General features: G+C 37.8%; 2 protein-coding genes and 1 pseudogene across 3 annotated transcripts; 2 read left to right on the top strand and 1 right to left on the bottom strand.

Moving 5' to 3' along the window:
- Nucleotides 1-2,988: 2,988 nt before the first annotated feature.
- On the top strand, nucleotides 2,989-12,828 carry LOC142547353 (monosaccharide-sensing protein 2-like; annotated as a pseudogene).
- Nucleotides 12,829-12,935: 107 nt separating this feature from the next.
- On the bottom strand, nucleotides 12,936-21,649 carry LOC142547356 (protein MULTIPLE CHLOROPLAST DIVISION SITE 1-like). The gene is made up of 5 exons (XM_075655611.1): nucleotides 21,464-21,649; nucleotides 21,121-21,372; nucleotides 14,542-14,708; nucleotides 13,562-13,949; nucleotides 12,936-13,443 (listed from the first exon to the last, which is right to left on the bottom strand). The coding sequence occupies exons 1-5, from the start codon at nucleotides 21,506-21,508 to the stop codon at nucleotides 13,267-13,269; spliced, it is 1,029 nt and encodes a 342-aa protein (XP_075511726.1). The 5' UTR covers nucleotides 21,509-21,649; the 3' UTR covers nucleotides 12,936-13,266.
- Nucleotides 14,933-17,255, top strand: LOC142547355 (uncharacterized). 2 transcript variants are annotated; one of them, XM_075655610.1, is made up of 2 exons: nucleotides 14,933-16,857; nucleotides 16,956-17,255. In XM_075655610.1, exon 1 carries the CDS (start codon nucleotides 15,300-15,302, stop codon nucleotides 16,500-16,502), a length of 1,203 nt encoding a protein of 400 aa, XP_075511725.1. In that variant the 5' UTR covers nucleotides 14,933-15,299; the 3' UTR covers nucleotides 16,503-16,857; nucleotides 16,956-17,255. The 2 variants fall into 2 exon arrangements, with proteins under 2 accessions (XP_075511725.1, XP_075511724.1); XM_075655609.1 differs by having other exon boundaries at nucleotides 14,933-16,802; nucleotides 16,901-17,255.
- Nucleotides 21,650-23,168: the final 1,519 nt, after the last annotated feature.

The following is a 23,168-nucleotide window of genomic DNA, read 5'->3' on the forward strand; positions in this document are numbered from 1 at the left end:
GTCCCTTCACGCAAGGACCCTTCCTTAGCCTCCTCTCTCGACCCTAGGACCCTACCTAGCTTTCTAACCTGACCCTGGCCAAGCCCCCAACCAGCCCTGGCCAGCCCCGTGACCCCATGCAAAACCACCGAACCCTTGAACCCCAACAAGCATACACACACTTTTTTAAAGAAACTCTCGGCCCTTCTTTTCTTTTCTTTCACGGTTGTCCCAGCTTGTTAATTACTTCTCTTTTATCATGTTTTGGCCAATAATCAATCATATTTTATCATGTTTTGGCAGCGTACTCGTTGGATTCAAAACGTTTTTCAAAACAAGCGTAAAATCAACGTATTTTTGAACATAAACGTTCTACCGTAAAAGTGATCAAACACCTATATTTTTCCTGCATCAACAATTAAATCATGCATAATATGATTTGTATGATGTTAAAAGAGTTTAGGAAACGTGCCTTTGCGTTTATAACGCTTGAATTTTAATCGTGGGGAGGAGGGAGGAACGGGCGACGAAGAACACAAGTTTTCCTTCTCCTTATTTTTTCGAAAATATTGAATGTGTGCAAGGGTGATTCACGGCTGCTTTGGAGTGTTTTTAGAGGTTTAGAAGACCTAAGTAACTTATTTATAATTAATTAACATGTTAATCGGGCTTTGGTTTTGGGCTTCCATGTTTAAGGGTAATTAGACCTACTTAAATTAATTAAATTGGGCCCAATAAAACTTAATTGATTAAATAATAAAAGTTTATAAAACTAGTTTTCATAAAATAATATTTTTGATCTTCTAAAATTCATTATTTGCCCAAAACCGGCTTTCAGGGAAAAATCGAGCTCGACTCGGTAAAATAATTCGAACTCCAATATTTTTAGAAAAATTAAATCATTTTTAATCATAATAGGAAGCATTGTCATTATTTAAATAAAAATACATATTCTTGTCTTGGTCGTCCCCGGTCTCCTTTTCCATGCCTATTATCGAATATTCGCGGTAAAATTCTTAATTTCATGTAAACATGACATATTATCATTTAATCATGCAATCATACATTTTATCATATAATAGATATCATGCTAGCATTTAAAATCAATTAAATAAAACAATTAAGCAATTAAAATAATTTGCATGCATGCAGTTTACGTAGGTTGGTTTTCGGGCGTTACAATTGGTGCCCTTATGTATGTTGCAAATTTCTCAAGACCTGATGTATCTTTTGCTGTAAATTTATTGGTAAGATTTAGCTCATATCCAACAAAAAGATACTGGAATGGAATTAAACATATATTCTGTTATCTACGAGAAACGACAGACTTGGGACTTTTGTATTCAAACGATACCAATCAAAGTATAATTGGTTATGCTGATGCTGGGTATTTATCTGATCCACACAAGACACGTTCTCAAACCGGATATTGATTTACTCGTGAAGCCACTGCAATTTCTTGGCGTTCACATAAACAAACACTTGTAACAACTTCATCAAATCACGTCGAGATTATTGCACTACATAAAGCAAGTCATGAATGTGTGTGGCTAAAATCAATGGAACATATCCAAATCTCATGCGGATTACCATTCGACAAGAAACCTGTGATACTATATGAAGATAATATTGCATGTGTTACTCAAATGAAAGAGGGATACATAAAAAGCGACGGAACTAAACATATTCCCCTTAAGTTCTTCGCATTCACCCAAGAGCTTAAGAAAAATAAAGATATTGATATTCGTTACATATATATCAAGTAAAAACTCATCAGATCTCTTCACAAAGTCACTTTCTACGACAATATTCAGAAAATATATATGTAACATTGGGACGCACAATCTACGAAATTTGTAAGAATCGTTCGCCATAACATGAGGGGGAGTTTACGTGACTACACTCTTTTTCCCTTAATATGGTTTTTATTTCAAGGTTTTTCCTAGTAAGGTTTTTAACGAGGCAGTATAAAAACACATAATGAAGACAATCATTATATCATGATCATCATCACAAGAAAGAGTGTTGAAAATAAAGAGTTTGTTGAAAATAAAGAGTTGAAATTATTGAATGTTGAAAATAAGAGTTGTAAATAGTGAAAATTAGTGTGTGATGATGTATGTAATAATGTATTTATTTTTGGATTATTTCCAAAGAAATTCTATAAATAGGTCTCTCAATTTGTGAAGAAGAACACAATTGAGTGGACAAAATTTTATAAAAGTGTGTAGTTTAATATATTTTATGAGTTTGAGATTTTTTACTTTTTAACGTAAACTTTTACTTTTAACAAAAATCATGGTCAACCCTACCGATATTTACAATAAAAAATAATACCCTTAGCATAAAAAGTAAGACAAAAACTTGTGTGAGACGATCTTACAGGTCGTATTTTGTGAGAAAGATCTCTTATTTGGATCATTCATGAAAAAGTATTACTTTTTATGCAAAAAATATTACTTTTTATTGTGAATATCGATAGGATTGACTCGTTTCACAGATAAAATTCGTGAGACCGTCTCATAAGATACCTACTCGAAAAGTAATATTTTTTTATGGATGACTCAAATAAGAGTTCTGTGTCATAAAATACGACGTGAGACCATCTCGTACAAATTTTTGCCACTTATTTTATTTTATATATTAAAATGGTGATCGTGTGTCATTCTACTAGGGGTGGGAAAAAATACCGAAAAAATACCGAACTTACCGAAAAAATCGGTATATCGAACATTTCGGTACGGTATCATACCATACCGAAATGTTCGGTATCGGTATCGGTATGAAATATTTTTTTTTTCGGTATTTCGGTATATACCGAAAATAATTTTTTATTATTATTTTTTTTTAAATTTAAGTTCGGTATACCGAAAAAATGTCGGTATACCGAAAACATTTTCGGTATACATGTTTTCGGTATACCGACAAAATTTTCTGTGTCGGTACAGGTACCGGTATGAACTTTTTCCATACCGAAATTTCGGTATCCGTATCGGTATGGAATTAACTTGAAAAGGTCCACGTATAGTTTTTGCTCTCGTCTGCTTCCTACGTACTCACTACTCGGGAATGGAAACGCCGTTTTTAATTCTCAAGATTTCTTTTTCCTATTATCCCTTTATTTCCATTCACAGAATTCACCTCTCGATGTTACTCTTAGGCTCTAAAGATTCAATCTTTGTTACAGTTCACGATCCTTTGTCGGTATTAAGCTTGTGGGCACTTCAGAATTTCCGCTATTGTTTTAAATCTCTGTGACCATGTTCGATAGTTAATGAAGATTAATCTGTATTCTGTAGGAAAGAGTTTCTTGAACTCAACGGTGTGTGGTTTTTTGTGTTTTTATTTGTTGGTAAAGTTTGTTGAGGCTTCGGTTTTTGAGGCATTAATTTGTCCTTTGGCAGTTCAAATTTTATTCGGGAGATTCAAGTCAGATTTGCAGTGATTCGGTGGCAAAGTTGTCAAATGTTGGATTCAGGGAATTGTTTCTTTTACGCTTCGCTTCTCTCTGTTTCTAAGTGAATATATATACTGGGTATATTCATTCACCACTCGTTTTTCGCCCTTACATTCTGCTTCTCAAAAGGTATGAAAATTCTTTCCACTTATAGAAATCTGAATGTTCTCCCTTTTGAACTTTCTTTTGGTGTGTTGATTTTTTCTAGTCGTTTGATACCTTTTTTTTCCTCTTTGAATAGCTTGTTGTGTATTAGGATTTCATGAGTTTTAGTTTCTTGTCGTGAGCAGTGTGTTGAAGAAATTGAATTATAATTCATCGGTGAAAAAAGATGAAGGGGGCAGCACTGGTAGCCCTTACCGCTACAATTGGCAACTTTTTGAAGGGTTGGGATAATGCCATCATTGCAGGTAACTGTGCGTTCTCTTCTCCTCAATGTATTGAGGTGTATGCTTGGTTTTGAAACTCCAAGATAATCCATTGAATGTTTAGTTTTTGTGTTGGTTGGTATGAAGGTATCTATCTCGTGATACCACTTGGGCCGTCTTCAAGATATTTTCTCAGACACCTTTATGGAATTTTGTGCCAGAATTCTATTGATTAATGTATCTTCTCTACAGCATCTTCTGAATGTTTATAATGTTAGAGTAGATGTCCTGCAAGCCAACGGTTGGCTAGTGAATTTATTGACTCAAGTGTAATAAACAATTTTTATTTTAATATAATTTATTATTTCATGGTTTGTTATTTATTTATCTGTATATCCATGTTATCAAACATAGTTAAAGACCTTGATTATACTTTAATACAAATGAATCGTAATTCGATGTTGAAACTCATTTGTAAACACTGTATGATCTAAATTATTTCCTAATCGATTCAGCCACCTAAAACATGGATAAATGTCGCTTGAACTCGAGACTAGCATGTGTGATGTTGTATACTGCGTTTCTTAGTAAGGATATAGAGATGTCCAAACATGCAGATGGGTAGTCATATGATGATTATACCGAACAACCCTCCCTCGGACTTTCCAAGTGGTTATCATTCATCGAGAAGATAAGTCCGTGGTTATGATTGTACACCATTAGTCCTTACGACCGCGGACAACACTGAGGCTCTATATGCTAGGGCTGTTCTTTGACTCGTTTACCGGCTCCAGGAGAGTCATCAGGTGGTGAGATTGGGTACAGTTGCGACACATCTAGGAGACAGTGCATTGTAGTCGGAAATTCACCGCTCACCTATGAGTGTGGATATCCTATGTGATCTGATGAAATAATAGTGCGTGGAATCTCTGGCCAGAGTATGAGATGTACGTTAGAGAAGGATTTCTCCAATAGTACATGCGACGCCACTATTTATATGTATCACATAGTTATCGAATTATTATGCAACCCTCGATGAACCAATGGTTGCAGATTCGATCGGGATATATGAGATGAAGGGATCGTACTGTACGTTAATCATAATCGACTGGTTCTTGCATGCACTATCAGTGATACCTAGGGAATCATGGGGCGATGCTACTAGACGCTCTTACCATGATTCGATAGGTTTAATCAAAAATATGATTTCTGACATTCTCATGATCAATTGTTGATGCATAGAATGGGGCAAATTAGGGTAAGCCCGAATAAAAGATTATGTCCTGAATCACAAAGAGTTGTGAACCCAAGCCTAGCTGTATCCCTGAACCATTGAGGGCCACACAAGCACTGGATCATTTGTTCCCGTTGAGAGAATAAATTCAAGGAGTTTAATTTATATTATGATATAGTAAATTCAAGGAGTTGAATTTATGATAATTAAATTTTGAGAAAATAAATTTAAGGAGTTGAATTTATAAGATAGTAAATTCAAGAAGTTGAATTTATTAATTTATAAAATTTGGAGAGAATAAATTCAAGGAGTTGAATTTATAAAATTTGAGAATTTAATTTATTAAACTCAAAAATTGGGTGTATTAAATATTAAATTTTGGAGGTTATAAATTCAAGAGTTGAGTTTATAATTTAAATATTAAATTCAAATGTTGAATTTATAATTGATTTAATTTATTAAACTCAAAAGTTGAGTTTATTAAATATTAAATTAAATATAGTGAGAAGTGTGTTTAATGGGCTTGTAAGAGTACAAAGTCCAACATACTAAATAATTAAAGTTTTAATGGACTTTGATTAATTAATTAAACTAGTTGGACTAGTCCAATTAATTAATCAAGTCCATTATTGTTAATTAAATAGGCTCAATTATTATATTATGGTAATTAGGTCATGGAGGTTTTATTTAAGTAGGAGATTTAACCCTAGCCTCCATAACACATTGGAATTTCGAAATTCCTTCTCCTCCTCCTCTCCAAATTTCGTCCACTTCTTTTTGGAGAAAAGTTTGAGCCGTCTCTTATACTTTGATCTCCAACGTTGAAACTTCTTCCAAATTTTCTAGTGCAATTTGGATGAGGATCAAATCTTCTAGTCGTGGACCTGATTAGAAGAATAAAGAAAGGATTATGAATATCGTTCGTAGGGATTCATCAAGAGCTAGATCCGCCTATACTGGATTAGTTGGAGCCAAGTGATTTAATTCACCAAAAGTATAAAATTCTAACGTCCTATGAATGTTAGATCTTAAAGCCATACGAGTGCCCAAAACAAATATATTTTGATTGTCAAAATAAAATGGAGAAAACCGAGATCTAACATATAGATATTATGTTTTATATCTAGTATTTCTAGATTTAAGTAGGGAGATCCAGACTTAAACTTGATGTGGATTTCTGGTGCCATGCCAGAATGTTTTCGGTTTCTGATATTTTCAGGGTCTGTTGTTTATATTAAGAAAGAGCTTCAATTGGGAAGCTGCAGTAGAAGGTCTTATTGTGGCAATGTCACTCATTGGGGCCACGGTCATAACAACTTGCTCTGGAACGATATCTGACTGGATTGGTCGACGTCCGATGCTTATTTTGTCATCCTTGTTCTATTTTCTCATCGGCCTGATAATGCTATGGTCACCAAACGTATATGTTCTTCTTCTGGCAAGGCTGTTAGATGGGTTTGGTATTGGACTTGCTGTTACTCTAGTTCCCCTCTATATATCTGAGACGGCTCCATCTGAGATACGAGGCTTGTTAAATACTCTTCCTCAGTTCACAGGCTCTGGTGGGATGTTTCTGGCTTATTGTATGATTTTTGGTATGTCCTTGACGTCATCACCTAGCTGGCGACTGATGCTTGGAGTTCTTTCTACTCCCTCTCTTTTATACTTTGTGTTGACCGTATTGTTTTTACCCGAATCTCCTCGATGGCTAGTAAGTAAAGGAAAAATGCTTGAGGCTAAAAGTGTTCTGCAGAAACTGCGTGGCAGAGAGGACGTATCTGATACATTTCTGTCTCTAGTTCCATGTGTTACATTCGTTTGTTGCCAAGCTAATGGTTACCAAATTGTTCAATTTTAGCACTAATCGCCTGCATGTCATTAATTTAAGATAAACCGTGTCTTGTGATTAACAGATTGCACGAGTGTGATATAGTTATAAATGCTTACCTAAGCTAGTTTAGCATAAATATCCCAAACTGTGTTGAACTCAAAAGTTCCTTATGGCATCCAGATGAAGCAGTGATCTTTACTACCTCCATGAGGGTGAGCCGCCAAACAACATTTTGTTGGTGGTTTGCAGATAGTCCTAACGAATCTAAAGGTTGAAAATTATATGCGGGCAGTGGTTTCTGAAAAGCCTAGAATTTATTTTTCATCATGATCTGTTTATTTGAATGCTTTTTCATTTATGATGAACCTAAGGAGAAATTGCAGGAAGTGTCTTGTAGTGAGATTTATTTATTTATGACAAGTAATAAACTTGAATGAAGTGGAAGAGAAAATCCAGGTGAAAGAGCGGTGCCAAGAAATTACTTTACATTTCTCTTGTGTTTACTGAAGTATAGTTAGTAGTTTTTGAATTTCATGTCAAAATCATGATGGTTTGTGCTAGGTCACTATGTTTGTTGTGATCAGTGGATTGGATGCCTATGATGTAATGATGAGGTTTAAGATCTACCATGGAATGCTAACATGATCTGGTGGCTTTAAGAGGTTGGTGCCTTGTCAAAACTCACTAGTTCCGCCAATGAAATCAAACTCCAAAGTCTGAGTTTCTCTTTTGTCTTGTTCAGAAAGATCATGGTCATTCTTAGTTCTCATTTATCTGAACTAGTGCCATAATGGCATATGGACGTTGTTCATATATTAAAAGGTACCTGCATATCTGGCAAGGACTTTGATTTACTATTGGTTTTTATTTTTATTGTCTTTTCTGGTAGCTGGGACATCATCACATGTGATACACTACAAATTAATGACAGAGATCAAACTACCTTACTTTCTCTATTGCTTTTGTTCCTGGTGGGGATGGGGGAATGGAGCAGTAGGGTGTTATTGCCTTTTCATTTAGTTTTGGTGCATTTCACATTATTGCAGTCCCAAGTCTTGCCCAGCAGCTATAATGATAAAAAAATATTTGTCACGTCTTTATCAGCAAATTTCTAGAGGATATTATTTGATTGAGATTATTAAATTTCTGAAAAAAGGAAGTATAGTTGTGATGAAATATTATATAGAAGTTTATCACTGTTCATACTTAATTTTCCATTGTCATTATGATTGCTGCGCTGTGATGGAGGCTGAAAAGTTATTTGGCTGTCATTTAGGGTGTGGAAAGGATCCAAGTGATTAAAGAATACATTTAATATTGTGTCTAACGATGTTTTAATGATATTCTTTTGTTTTTGCCTTCAAAAATAATTAATAGACAAGTGTACTTTGTTTCCCTTCCCAGCTCAACAAGTCAAGATCAGATATATATAGTCTTCTTTTAATTAGGTGGATACATGTATCCATTAAAATCACCTCTGATTCATTCCCAAAAAACATGGAAAATTATTTTGATACATGAAAAATAAGGTCGGAACACCATTTAGAATGTGAAATCTGGAATGATTCCAAAGTATTTAATGTTCTGTTACCAATATGATTTTATCCCTTGCATTCCATTTGATAATGAGGTGTGACTGATGGTTTAAAGACAGATTGATGTGTCCATGCAAAAATATTTCACTTTTTGGTTTCCATATAAGACTTGTTCAATTGATAGGACCATTATTAGTTAGTGACAACTTTTTAAACTTTATGCCAATCCTAATAAATTCAAATATTTTGCCCAGAATATTTATTGATTGAAAATCAAATATGTTACCCAGAATATTTATGATTGAAGCTTCCTTGAATGTCAATTGGATCTACATATTTTCTACACTCGAATTTGGCTCAGCATAAACTAAAATATAGCAGAGCATGTATTTGTCAGCGACGCAGAATTTTTAAAAAAACAGTGATTGTTATATCCATAAGGCATGTACAAATCAAACTCTTATATTTATTATGCGAAACTAGTGATAATATCATTGAGTTTATGTGTCTTGTGCAATAGTTAATTTTGCATCTTGTCTCTGATGTTTGAGGGATTGTTGAAAGCTTGATCCAAAAGTGCCAGTAAGGACCACACTTGCAAATGCCTTCTTTCTTAATTTATTAATGTAGGCCAGCTTTGGTCACAAATTTTTTAAGTCCATGTTTTTGGGACTTCTACTGGCTCAGATTCTTATAATTGGATGATCTTTTCGTGTCGATATTAGTATCTTTTCATTTCCTACTGCATCTGTATCACTAATCACCAACTTACTTACCTTCTTTTTTACCACAAAATATTAGCATAAAAAACTTGTAATAAATTTGAGATGTTAACGAATAGAATCTTCTTAGATATCATTGATGAGATTCAAATTGGTCATGGTTGAACAATTGTTCCGCTCTCTTTGAATGGAAACACTTGATATGCATCTTGGTCTTTCTTTTTGAGCTATTTATGTGCAGACACATGCTCGTTTTTGAAGCATTGTTTATACTTAGTAGTCACCCATACTTTCCGAAACATTTGTAATCTAGATTATTTTGACGAAGTTTGTGAAATTTCAAGTTCATGACACAGCTTGAGCTGATCTTACTTTCATATACAGGTGAGATGGCTTTACTAGTTGAAGGTTTGGTAGTTGGTGGTGAAACTTCCATAGAAGAGTATATCATTGGTCCAGCAAATGAGCTTGATGAGAATCAAGACCCATCAGTTGATAAAGACCGTATCAAATTGTATGGCCCCGAGGAAGGCCTCTCATGGGTTGCCCGTCCAGTCACAGGTCAGACTTCAGAGTCGTCTTAGCCTTGTCTCCCACCAAGGAAGCATGGTAAATCAAAGCATCCCGCTAATGGATCCTCTCGTAACGCTCTTCGGCAGTATTCATGAGAAACTCCCTGAGACAGAAAGTATGCGAAGCATGTTATTCCCAAATTTTGGCAGCATGTTCAGCACTGCTGAACCTCATATTAAAAATGAAGAGTGGGATGAAGAGAGATTGCAAAGAGAAGGTGAGGGTTACACATCCGAGGTCGGTGATGGAGATTCAGATGTACAATTTGCAGAGTCCATTGATTTCACGTCAAAATACGAGCATGGAGAAGGACATGGTCAATCCTCAGTCCCATGGCAGCATTTTAAGCATGAGGAGGCATCATAGTACTCTAAATGCAGGAGAAGCAGTTAGTGGTATGGGCATTGGTGGTGGTTGGCAGTTAGCATGGAAATGGTCTGAAAGAGAAGGTGAAGATGGAGCAAAAGAAGGAGGGCTTAAAAGGATTTATCTACACCAAGAGGGTACCCATGGCTCAAGACAGTGGCTCTCTTGTTTCAATCCTTGGAGGCGATGCTCCTGTAGATGGTGAGTTTATCCAAGCTGCTGCTCTGGTCAGCCAGTCAGCACTTTATTCGAAGTAACTTATGGATCAGAGTCCAATTGGTCCTGCAATGGTGCATCCATCAGAAGCTGCTTCAAAAGCACCATGCTTAGCTGCTCTTCTTGAACCAGGTGTTAAACGAGCATTGATGGTTGGGATTGGGATCCAAATACTGCAGCAGGCATTGCTTAAATCTTTTGGTGTAATTATGTGAAGAAAGATGTTCATAGATGGCATGCACCATCATGTCCTTAATCTGTTTTTATTTCCTATTAGATGGACTATTCCTTGGAGTGCCGAGCAACATAACTTCAATTTCCATCAATGTATGCATTATGTGTTTCTTTGAGATCTCTTAACATTCCTTCATCCACTAGGAATATGGTTTAGGGAGATGGTTGACTTTTTTTTGGGCATCGAGAATCATAGTTTTGAAAAATTACACATGAAATGATATTATTTCCATATGATATATACAATTGTTTGTCTTACTCTCCCATGGGTGTACCCTTAATTCCGTTGAGGATTGGTTGGGTATGCATCTTTCTATTTTCTTGTACTAGTGTGACCTCTCTCGACTCTCATCAGAAAAATGTTTTTGGACTTGTCACCTCTTCCATTTATGGGAGAGGCTGTTCGCTCATGGGATAAATGGATTATGTAACCAATCAAGCATCCCAATAATAGAGTTGTTGATTTTGAAGCACATAGGTTTTTGTTCGAATCACACCAGGTGCTAGAGGCAGTGGGTTGGTGTCATTGACTTGTTAGTTGAGGCTTATGTTTTACCATTTCTGAAAGTTTGCCATCTTGGAAAGCATTCATCTCTAAGTGGCAGTTGTCAACATTTTTATGGTTGCTTCTTGTGGAGTGCGAGTGTGCAGCTTGCTTATGTGCACATGCCTTTCATCAATGCTGACTCACAATATTATTTCTACAATTACTATATTTAAAAAAATTGACTCAAATTTCATTTTTCTTATGTTTTTTGCAGTTTTCTGGTATCAATGGAGTTTTGTACTACACTCCTCAAATTCTTCAGCAGGCAGGCGTTGGAGTTCTACTAATCAAACTGAATTCGATACCCTTTCATTGCTTTGTATTTGATTTCCTATTCGATTTTCTAATCTTGGCTCAGACTCTGCATCTTTCCTTATTAGTGCCTTCACCAATTTTTTGATGCTCCCTAGTATTGCTATTGCTATGAGGTTCATGGACATAGCTGGTAGAAGGTAAATTTTGTCCCTTTTGCCGCTTCTCTTGCAATGTTTCTCACATTTTTTTCGACATCGTATATGATTTTTATTAAGAAAAGGGTTATATTTATGAGTCTATCGTTGTTAATCTTGGAATTTGTATGAAAAATTGCCTAGGAGTTCAACATCACAGTTATGATTTAACTAGTAGCCCCAGTCTCGTAAATTTTCTCATGATACTTGTACGATTTGTGACTAGATTTAGCCAGAATTGGTTCCAAACTCTTGAAAATGTGATCCAACCCATTGATTCGTGGATCTTGAACTATGTTTATGTGCATATTATTTCCAAATAATTTTCTTTATTTGTAATTGTCTCACTTCCAGCTTCCTACTTCCGATAATGTTCCGGTTACACCTGGCACTCAACTAAACACATGAACAACATTCGAAACAGAGTGTAGACTGATAATTTTGTGTTTCAATGGTAAAAAGTGTTTATGTATGTGTAATATATTGGGTGGTGGGGTGGAGTGTGGACTTTATGACAACCATGTAAAAACCGCTCAATGTGCAAGTTGAGCCGGTTGAATTCTTGATGCTTGTATTGACATCACTTTGTGCATCTTTCTCCTTGAAATTTGATGTCTAACTACTCACTATGTTGGTTTAGGTACCTTTTGCTGAGAACCATTCCGGTTTTGGTAATATCACTGGTTGTCCTGGTTATCGGAAACGTGATTGATCTTGGAACTGTGGCTCATGCTGTGATCTCAACAATTTGTGTTGTTCTCTACTTTTGCACCTTTGTTATGGGGTACGGACCGATCCATAACATTCTCTGCTCGGAAATCTTCCCCGCAATGGTTCGCGGCATATGCATTGCTATTTGCGCCCTGGTTTTCTGGATATGTGATGTCATCGTTACCTACTCACTCCCTGAAATGCTTAGCTCGATTGGTTTAGCTGGCGTTTTTGGCATTTATGCTGTTGTTTGCGTGATCTCGTTTATTTTCATATTCTTGAAGGTTCCAGAAACTAAGGGTATGCCGTTGGAAGTGATCACAGAGTTTTTTGCGGTTGGAGCCAAACATGCTGCGAAACTAGAGCAATGAGGGAATCTTGACGTCCATTTAAGTTGATCTTCTCTTGTGCTACAGTTAGCTTTGTTGCAATGTTGTTTCCTAAGGAATTTCTGTTTATTAGACACGCTTGTCTCTCTTTTTTCTTTTATAAATATCTTGGCTATATACAATGTCTAGAGCTTTCATTAGTTCAATCCATTTGTAGAACTACAAGTGAGTTAAATTTGCTTTAAAAAACTTATGAAATAAAAATTAGTTATTTTCATTTGAAGATTCACTTTCATGGTCGCCCCCGTCTGACCATGATCGGGACCCTTAAATGTTTGATGGGATAGATGAAAAGAGTCCCCAACTAAAATTACTATACCAAAATTGGATGCAACAAAGATAGCATTTTATTGTGAAAGGATTCAAATTACTACGTAAATATTGTGCGATAAACCACAAACATATCGAGTTTGAAAAAACCAGCAGCTGATGCGTTCAAACAAAGGCCAGCAAGTCCCAGATTCGCGTGCACGTCCATGAACCGAAAAAACTAGGAAATTGTATTTACAAAACCCAAGTTCGTCATTTAAACTTCGGAACTCCACGAAGTCGCTTCAGAATTAGCCAAAAAGGCTCCATGCAATGGAATTAACTAGCAAATTTCCTCTCCACATTCGTATCTTGTAGCTAGAAATAGTGACTGACTGAAACAGGGTTACATGTCTTCGGATGGTGGTTTGTTCCCGGAACTCTGAACCCGATCAGATGCAGACTGATTAGAGTCCAGTTTAGAATTTGCAGTATTGTGCACTATCTGATTTTCTGACTTCAATGGCCTCTCAAAGCCTCTGGCTGCAGCAGGATCTATCACCAGTTTGCTGAGTTTTTGCTCCTGCAGCTCAAACAAAATTATTGGCTCATCCTCAAAAAAAAAAGAAATTATATATCATTTGCTTTTTACATGAAATGGTTCAGGGGTTTTTTATCAGATTACAGAAGTGAGAGCTTACATTTTGCAGCACTTCAAGCTTTCTCTGCAATGCCTCGTGTTCAGCCTGGATACGGTAGGGGACACCACTCTTCTGGTACACATTATTTTGAGCCAAATCTTCGTCAATATCACTTGAAGTAGTTGCAAAGGGATGATTTGTGGGAATCCATCTGACGGTATCGGGGTCGACATCAGGAGGAACTGACTCTCCTTCCCTGAGAAATACTGTTGGTCTCTTCCACTGGTATGCCCGGGATCTTCGTTTCTGATGGATTGTTTGTTGCTCACCTGTAAGTGTCACAGGAGCTAAACGATACACTTTTCCGCACATCTCAACTATTGAATTGTTTTTGCTGACCTTAATCATAGGATTATTAAATGGATCATCATACTTGAGAGGCGTAGAACTGCGGAGAAAGATGACAAGAAGAATCAAATTATGAAATGAACAAGGAATAATGAAACACCTTAACGTCAGCTGACAATCAATCTGAAAGGTTTCTACAATTCAAAAAAATGCATCACCATGGAACGACAGTAAAATAATACCATTAAAAAAATTAGTAAACAAATATATATAAATTAGAAAAAAATATCGCTCTTATGCTAGATACCATCAAAATATATTTGGACTGTGATCAGATAAATTCATACTTAAATTATTACTAGTAAAATATGCACATCCATTGCATATGCTATTATTATTTTTAATTTGATAATTTGATCAAATAATACTAAATAATTAACACAAAATTATTTTCGATTTAGAAAAGTTGTTCGATTTAAAAGGGAAGTTTTGTTTTGATTTTTTTTATTTAAAATATGGAGTGACTTGAAAAAATTTCTAGTAGAATAAGAAGGGTAATTATGGAATTAAATATTTTGGTGTCCTCAAAGGTAGTTATTCTAAGGCCCTCACACTTAATATAATAGTATAGATAACTAAAAAGGCTTGAGCATGTTTAAGACTCGATGGTTACGTTAAAGTGAGAATCATACATGCCTCTTCTATCAGATTTGAGCTGTCCACGGCGCACAAGATCAGCTAAAGAGCCAGAACGACTGTTTCTGGACTTCCTTGCTGTATAACCTCTCACCACGATAATCAACATGGTGGCAACAATAGATATTCCAATTGTGATATTCATACCAGGGAATTTCCCAGTCTGAAAAATGACAAAAACAGAGAGTCAATATAAAGCAGCTGCACATCTCAGAAACATGTTTCAGCCCAAGCTAATCTCAAAGAGCCAGTGGCCCAATACAGGAGAAGCACTATTTTCAAGTGAATCACTTGACTTGATTCAACTACTTTTTAACAATCAAACTTATCTCCTGTGGTAATGCCAACTAGTGAGCAATTCAACATGCAAACAAGCATTTCATGGAAAAACTGTGTTATGGGCCCAAACCTATTGAGCCCAGTGAGTCCAAGATTATCAAGCCCATTACCTGAAGAGTCAGAGAAGATCCGGCCCAAGATAGTTAACGTATATGTTAGGAGAGGGAAGGGAACACGTGAGAAGCAAGTACAAAAGGAGAGGGGAGGTTGGGTAGGTGAGGTATTCAGTTAATATACAGTGAGTGAGTCACTAACAAGTTGTTAGTGTGAGAGAGAGAGTGGTTGTAACAAGATTCTGTTATTTCCATTTACAATTTATATTATTATTTCTATTTAGTAATCGGAAGTCTTACTGGAGGCTGTAACATTGGTCCGACACTCCGACCTGCCGGATCCGAGGGAGCGACGGAATACAATGGCCAGCACACGATCAGAAGCCAAGATAGAAAGCATGGAGAAGGCATTGATGGGAGTGCAAGACAACATGTCACAAGTGCAAGGTAGGTTGGATAAGATCGATAAAGCTGTGGAGGGATTATTAAGTCTGAGAGAAATGATGGAACAAATGATCAAGGCACAAGGAGGAGCAACGGTAATGAGCAATGAAGGGGGAGAACAACCAGGGGTAGGAAGCGAGATGCACGGGAAGGACGAGAGCGTTGCACGTCAGGTGAGAGAACAGGAAGAAGGCGCAAAGGAAGTGAGAATGGCATTGAAAAAAATTGAATTACCTGTATTTGAAGGGGAAGATCCTTTGGGATGGCTGGGGAAAATCGAGCAGTATTTCGAAGTCCACGAAACCCCACGAGATTGCAGGCTCAAGTTAGCTTACATTTGTATGCATGGTACCACGGTACATTGGTTCCGATGGATGAAAGTAAGGATTCCAAACATGGGTTGGGATAGGTTTGCGGAAGAACTGATCAAACGCTTCAGTGAAATTGATGCCAACCCTTTTGAACTAATGGCATCACTGAATCAAGAGCAGCAGTCGGTGGACGCTTACATCGAGCGTTTTGAGATGTTGATTGCGCAGCTGGGAGAGGTTCAGGAGGATCAAGGCCTCGGCTATTTCATGAGTGTGCTGAGGGAAGAGATACGGTTGAGGATGATTGTGCACGCACCCCGAACGGTGGATCGTGCGATGATGTTGGCAAGAGGGCTGGAGAGGGAATTGTATGGGACAGCGGTGGATCGAGGAAGAAGTAAATTCGGATTGGGTTTGGGGTATGCGCAGAAACCGGTAACTAATGTGGGCTGGGCCAATCAGGCTCCAGTGCATGATAGGGACCGGAATAAAAACTACCCACAGCCCAATAATAATATGCGAACACTGAGCCCAGGAGAGCAGAGGGCACGAAACTCGCTTACACCACAATCTCATGGTGCTGGGCCTCGAGGTCAACCGGGAGGAGGGGCTGGAGGGACGATGAGGATACCAGATCAAAAAAGTCGTGATGGCAGAGTGGTATCTCATCAAGAATTCTTAAACAGACGTGAGAAGGGATTGTGTTTCAAATGCGGAGAACCCTACCACCCGATGCACCGATGTGCCAACAAGAGCCTGAGAGTGACGATTCTAGCAGAGGAAGAAGGAGAAGATGGCGAGTGGGAGTAAGTCGAGTTAGAGGAAAAAAACGAAGTAGAAGAGACGGGGGAAGCTCATGTGGAATACAACACCCTTGAGTTACCGTTGTACTCTGTCAATGGCATAAACCTCCCACAAACATTGAAGATGAGGGCGAGGGTGGCTGGAAGGGAGGTAGTAGCAATGGTGGACAGTGGCGCGAGTCACAATTTCATCTCAAAAAAATTAATAAGCGAATTGGGGCTAGTAGTTGACAGGAACGTGTTTTTTGGGGTGTGTCTTGGGGACGAATGTCGGGTGTCATGTCAGGGGGTGTGCAGGGAGTTGGAGGTAGATATGGGGCAATGTCGAATCCAGATTGAAGGATATTTGTTTGAGTTAGGAGGTATTGACCTCAGTTTTGGGAGTTGATTGGCTTCGATTTGGAGGTAGATATGGGGCAATGTCGAATCCAGATTGAAGGATATTTGTTTGAGTTAGGAGGTATTGACCTCATTTTGGGAGTTGATTGGCTTCGGACATTGGGGGATGTTGTGTTGAACTGGAAAAAAATGGAGATGCGATTTAGCTGGCTTGATCAAGCAGTTGTTTTAAAAGGGGACCCATCCCTCAGCAGATCCATGGTATCCCTCAAAGGGATAGCCAAGGTGAGTGAGGTCGAATTCTATGGAGCAGTGTTACTCAAATGGAGTGGAGAAAAAGGGGGTGGGGCAGAAAAAGGAGAAGGTGAGGGAGCAATAATCAACATTCTGGCCAACTACGAGGAGGTATTCCAAGAACCTTGTGGACATGTTATAAATATAAAGGAGGGTTGTGGGCCGGTATCGGTAAGACCATATCGGTATGCTCACCATCAGAAGGATGAAATTGAAAAGATGGTGAGGGAAATGCTCACTTCAAGAGTGATACAAGTCAGCAACAGTCCCTACTCAAGCCCAGTTATATTAGTGAAGAAAAAGGATGGGAGTTGGCGTTTTTGCATCGATTACCGAGCATTAAATGACATTACCATTGCTGACAAGTATCCTATTCCAGTGGTGGAGGAGTTGTTTGATGAATTACATGGAGCGACATACTTTACCAAGCTGGACCTCAAATTTGGATACCACCAGATTCGAGTCCAAACTGTCGATGTACACAAAACGGCATTCAGAACACATGAGGGCCACTACGAGTTTCTAGTTATGCCCTTTGGGCTAAAAAACGCACCAGCCAAGTTCCAAGCTACTATGAATGAGGTATTCCGCCCTTATTTGCGAAAATTGTATTAGTTTTCTTTGATGATGTCTTAATTTACAGTAAGGGTTGGGAGGAACATGTGCAACATGTGGAAGTGGTGTTACAAGTACTACAGCAACACCAACTGGTATTGAATAAAAAAAAATGCCAGTTTGGATTAAAACAGGTGGAGTATTTGGGGCATGTCATCACAACCCAGGGGGTAGAAGTGGACCGGAATAAGGTTGAAAGTGTGATACATTGGCCACAGCCACAGAACACCAAAGGGTTGAGGGGGTTTCTGGGGTTAACAGGATATTACCGAAAGTTTATTAAGGACTACGGTAAGATTGCAAGACCACTCACCGAGCAGCTGAAAAAGAACAACTTTGGGTGGGATGAGAAAGCCCAAGGAGCCTTCGAGAAGCTCAAGCAAGCTATGGTTACTGCCCCCGTATTGCGGATGCCTGATTTTTCTAAAGGATTCGTGATAGAATGCGATGCTTCAGGAGTGGGAATAGGAGCATTGTTGGCCCAGGAGGGCCAGCCGATTGCCTTTTACAGTAGGGCATTGGCGGATCGAGCATTGTCCAAATCAACATATGAGAGAGAATTAATGGCCTTAGTCTTGGCAGTCCAGCATTGGCGTCACTATCTGCTGGGACGTAAATTTGTGGTGATAACTGATCATAAGCCCTTGAAGAATCTGTTGCAACAGCGTGTAACCACGCCGGACCAACAATATTGGTTGGCCAAGTTGTTGGGTTATGAGTTTGAGATCAAGCACCGAGCGGGAGCAGAAAATGGGGCAGCAGATGCACTATCAAGGAGAGAGGACATGCGAGGGCTGAATGCTTTAACAAAAACAGAATGGGTGGGAGTAAAAGAGATACAAGAGGCGGTGAAAAATGACCCTGAGTTCGAACACATCATTGAAAAAGTGAGAAGGGCTCCAGAAAGTAGCAAACATTATTCATTGATTAATGGATGTCTGCTCTTCAAAGGCAGAGATTAGTGGTTCCTCCGGCATCAGCATGGGTCTCCAAGTTGTTGACTGAATTTCATGCTACTCCTATTGGGGGACACTCAGGAGCTTTTCGAATGTATAAAAGGATTGCCAATAATTTTTTTTGGCCAAGGATGAAGAAGGATATCTACAAATTTGTAGCGGAATGTAGGATGTGCCAGAAGCGAAAGTATGAAGCTGCAACACCATCAGGGTTGCTGCAACCTTTGGTGATTCCAGAAGCTATCTGGGAAGACTTGGCCATGGATTTCATTACGGGACTGCCAAAATCGAAGGGTTATGAAGTGATATTAGTGGTGGTTGACAGGATATCTAAGTACGGACACTTTCTACTCCTTAAACGGCCATACACTGCCAGTTCTGTGGTAGAAATCTTCACACGCAATGTGGTCAAGTTACATGGGGTTCCAAAGACAATTCTCAGTGACAGAGATGCGGTGTTTATGAGTATATTCTGGTCTGAGTTGTTTCGACTACAAGGAACTCAACTCAAGATGAGCACGGCTTACCATCCGGAGACAGATGGACAAAGTGAAGCCTTGAATAAATGTGTGGAAACGTATCTGCGTTGTTTCTGCTCCGAACAACCCAAAAGTTGGTCACAATGGTTGCACTGGGCAGAATATTGGTACAACACTTCATATCAAACTGCTGCTCGAATGACTCCATTTGAAGTGGTGTATGGAAGAAAACCTCCTACCTTAACTAAGTTTTTACCGGGAGAAACTAAGGTATATGCAGTCTCGCAAGCATTAGAGGACAGGGATGAACTCTTGAGACAGCTCAAGTATAACTTGGAGCGGGCTCAACAACGAATGACCAAATACGCCAACAAAAAGCGTAGGGAGGTTCATTTCCAAGAAGGCGATGTGGTGTATCAGAAGTTACGACCACACCGCCAAAATTCTGTTTCTACAAGGGTGTTCCAGAAACTGGCAGCAAGGTATTATGGGCCTTATCAGGTGCTGAAGAAAGTAGGGCAAGTGGCTTATCGTTTGAAGCTGCCCGAAGGATCCAAGATACATCCAGTTTTTCACGTGTCGTGTTTAAAAAAGGCAGTGGGTCGAGATCCTGATGAAATTAAATTGCCTAGTGAAGTGGATACTGATTTGTTTCTCACTTTCGAACCTGAAAAGATTTTGGCCGAAAGAACTAAGCGAGTACAAGGGAAGATGGCCCGACAGTTGCTGGTACAGTGGAAAGAAAGAACGGTTGAGGAAGCCACGTGGGAAGACAAGGAAAACTTCATAACACAGTTCCCTGGATTTCGCCTTGAGGACAAGGCGAATTTTGATGAGGCAAGGCATGTTATGGGCCCAAACCTATTGGCCCAGTGAGTCCAAGATTATCAAGCCCATTACCTGAAGAGTCAGAGAAGATCCGGCCCAAGATTGTTAACGTATATGTTAGGAGAGGGAAGGGAACACGTGAGAAGCAAGTATAAAAGGAGAGAGGAGGTTGGGTAGTGAGGTATTCAGTTAATATACAGTGAGTGAGTCACTAACAAGTTGTTAGTGAGAGAGAGAGAGTGGTTGTAACAAGATTCTGTTATTTCCATTTACAATTTATATTGTTATTTCTGTTTAGTAATCTCTCAAATGTTAATGAATAATGTCGCACCAAAACAACATCTTAATTAACTTTCCCAGGCTCTCAAGCAAAAATACTAGGATGAAAAGCAGAAGAATGTCACTCAACTGAAAATACAAGGATGAAAAGCAGAAGAATGTGACTCAACTAAAAATACAAGGATGAAAGCAGAAGAATGTTAATCATTTTTCAAGAAAATGGGACAAATTCAGACCATCATTTGACAACATAGTCTTCCCTGTTCCCTGGGACCTAACAGCCCCTGATTTCACCATCTTTCATAAAGCAATGATAACGCTTAATTATCTTCGGTACTTCTGTTGATTGAAAATTTTCTCCTTTGATCAGTCACGGGAAAACCAAGCAAATTACTAGACAACTAATTTCTAATTAGCTTTCCTACTGAGAAGTTCATACCCCTATTCCTTTCATTTTGCTGCTCTTCGAAGAAAGTTTACATTTTCCAAAATCTCTCCTAATTGTGGCACTTCTAAATACATGAAACGACAGGTCTTTCAACGTTGATTATTTGATTCAATCTAGACATTGCAACGGCATTAAAACCTTCAATAAATCCTACCGTAGGATTGATAGTTGGGACTAGATAATTTAATCCATCCAGGCATAAACATAACAAGACTATTGGCAGCGCGGAATCGGCATTTCTTTAAGTTGAGAAACAATCCTCGCATATTCAATAAATAAGCTCTCATAATCCACCCTTGAAAAGCAAAATGAGGGCATATCTGAAAACAAATAATAAATTATTTCCTAAAAAGCATGATAAAGCAAGCGAACCGAACAAGAAATTACCGCGATCGTCAGTAGAGAGAGACAGCTAATTGTCTCTTGTAACTTATACACTGGGTTTTGTTCAAGCTTCTCTGCGACATCTTCCCGGGACTTCTCGACAACAACGGGATCGTTTTGGTGGCGCCTGTCTCCATCTGAACTAACTGCTCCCAGTACAAAACTCCCGCGCTTGATTCTTCGATTCCATTTCGTGCAGAAAAAATCACGCCCTGATTCCGCCGGACATTGCAGTTCATTGGACCAAGTACGAAGCTTTACTCGAAACAGAAATTTTTAAAAATATATATTATATAAAAAACACACAGAAGACCGAAGGAAGATAGGGTTCCAAGAATTAACTTACGTGAAATGACGACGCATAACGATGTATGGTCAAAATAGAGGCCATTGTTGCGGTACTGCTATTGCTGGATAGAGAAATGTGGAATCATTGCGGCGAATTGGTGAATTTTTGGGGAAATTGAGCTGAATTTGGGGTCAGATATAATCGAAACGACGATATGGTGTCAGAGCCGTTGTTCAGTTAACTAGTAGCTTATTGAGTGTAATAAAAAATTAATTTTTATTTTTATAATATATTAAAATTTATTTTATTATGATATTTATTTTATCATTATATTTATGCAAATTACATAAATAAAATCTCTGTTTCACAACGTAAGATCAAATAGATGTTGTACGAGTGATCAATAGATTGTTTATAAATGAGTTTTAAAGTTAATTACATATAATAAAATATGTGGAAGTTCGATTAAGAGCTAATTAAGTTAATAGAGTGGAAGTGTCTGTTTTAGTAAGTAATTCACAAATCTTGCAGCTGCAAAAAAAAGATCAGTCGAAAATTTTTACCCTCGAAATTTTCATTTTAAATTATATGAATAAGATTTGTACATTTGATACATCTGCTATGTCTGAATGATCGAGGTTACAATTAATTCAAAATTATTTATTTAATAAATTTAAAATATACTAATCAAATAATTTTAAAATATTAGTAGTGATGACTACTAAATGCAAAATTCTCATTAAACATTCTAGAAGATTTTAGAATAGATTGCTTAATTAATTTGGTAATTAAATAAAATTTATTTATTATAAAGAGCGCGCACGCATGCACGCACACATATATATGGTTTATATGGATATATATATATATATATATATATATATATATATATATTTCATTAAAAGTTATATGAAATAACATAATTTTTACAAACACAAATTTTCCTCTCTTCTCTCCTTCTCACAAAGCTTTCGGCCATCCCATATTTCAGAGAGCAAGATTTTGGTCACCACTCTTCCACCGCATCGCCCCCTGATGTCGTCTCTGGATTCTTGCAATCTCGACTCAAATTTCGTTTAGATATCTAGTATGATCTACACGAGAAACAAAGTTTTTGATCGTGGACTTGATTTGACGATCGAAGAGGAAGATCCATTCGTAAGAAAATACAATAAGAACTATCTCCACTTAAAATCCGGAATAGTATGATGTCCAGTTTTTAAAACATAAATATAAATATTTTAATTACCTTATGAATGTTTTAAATCATACTAAGACTAAAGAACGTTTTGAACGTTAAAACAAAAAAATTTAAACTTTTGTTGCGCATTGGGAGGGAGAAAACGGTACTTCAACTGTGGTATCAGAGCCAATGTTTCTCAACCGTATGATTTATGTTGTTTAAATCGTGTTGAAAAATTTATTTCTAGCCGCGTTTGAAATTCGAGAAAATTCGGTCCTTGAAAAAAGTTTTAGAAAACAAAAATAATAAATAATATTTTTGCTACCCAAAATAATTCCGAGCAGCGGGTAATCGGGCAACCACTGCCCAGGACAGGCAGTATACTTCGTGCCCAGTTTTTAATTAAATTTTTTTTTGTACACAGCCCTGCACTCGCGGCGTTGTCCGAACTGTTCGGGCAACAGGTAACCAAGCTGCCCGAACTGTTCGGGCAATGTAAAGAAGCACGTGCAGAGTACCTGAGATGGTCTCGGACATCCCTGTCCCACTGGGTCAATTTTGAGGACTTCAGGATAATAT

This window comes from Primulina tabacum, chromosome 5 (assembly GCF_025594145.1).
Source record: "Primulina tabacum isolate GXHZ01 chromosome 5, ASM2559414v2, whole genome shotgun sequence".
NCBI lineage: Eukaryota > Viridiplantae > Streptophyta > Magnoliopsida > Lamiales > Gesneriaceae > Primulina > Primulina tabacum.

Coding starts and splice junctions, on each gene's coding strand:
- LOC142547355 (XM_075655610.1), top strand. CDS start 15,300: ATGGCCAGCACACGATCAGAAGCCAAGATAGAAAGCATGGAGAAGGCA.
- LOC142547356 (XM_075655611.1), bottom strand. CDS start 21,508: ATGGCCTCTATTTTGACCATACATCGTTATGCGTCGTCATTTCAC. Junction 14,709..21,120: donor TCTCTCTACTGACGATCGCG/GTAATTTCTTGT, acceptor GTCATTTTTCAG/ACTGGGAAATTCCCTGGTAT. Junction 13,950..14,541: donor AAATCTGATAGAAGAGGCAT/GTATGATTCTCA, acceptor CTTTCTCCGCAG/TTCTACGCCTCTCAAGTATG.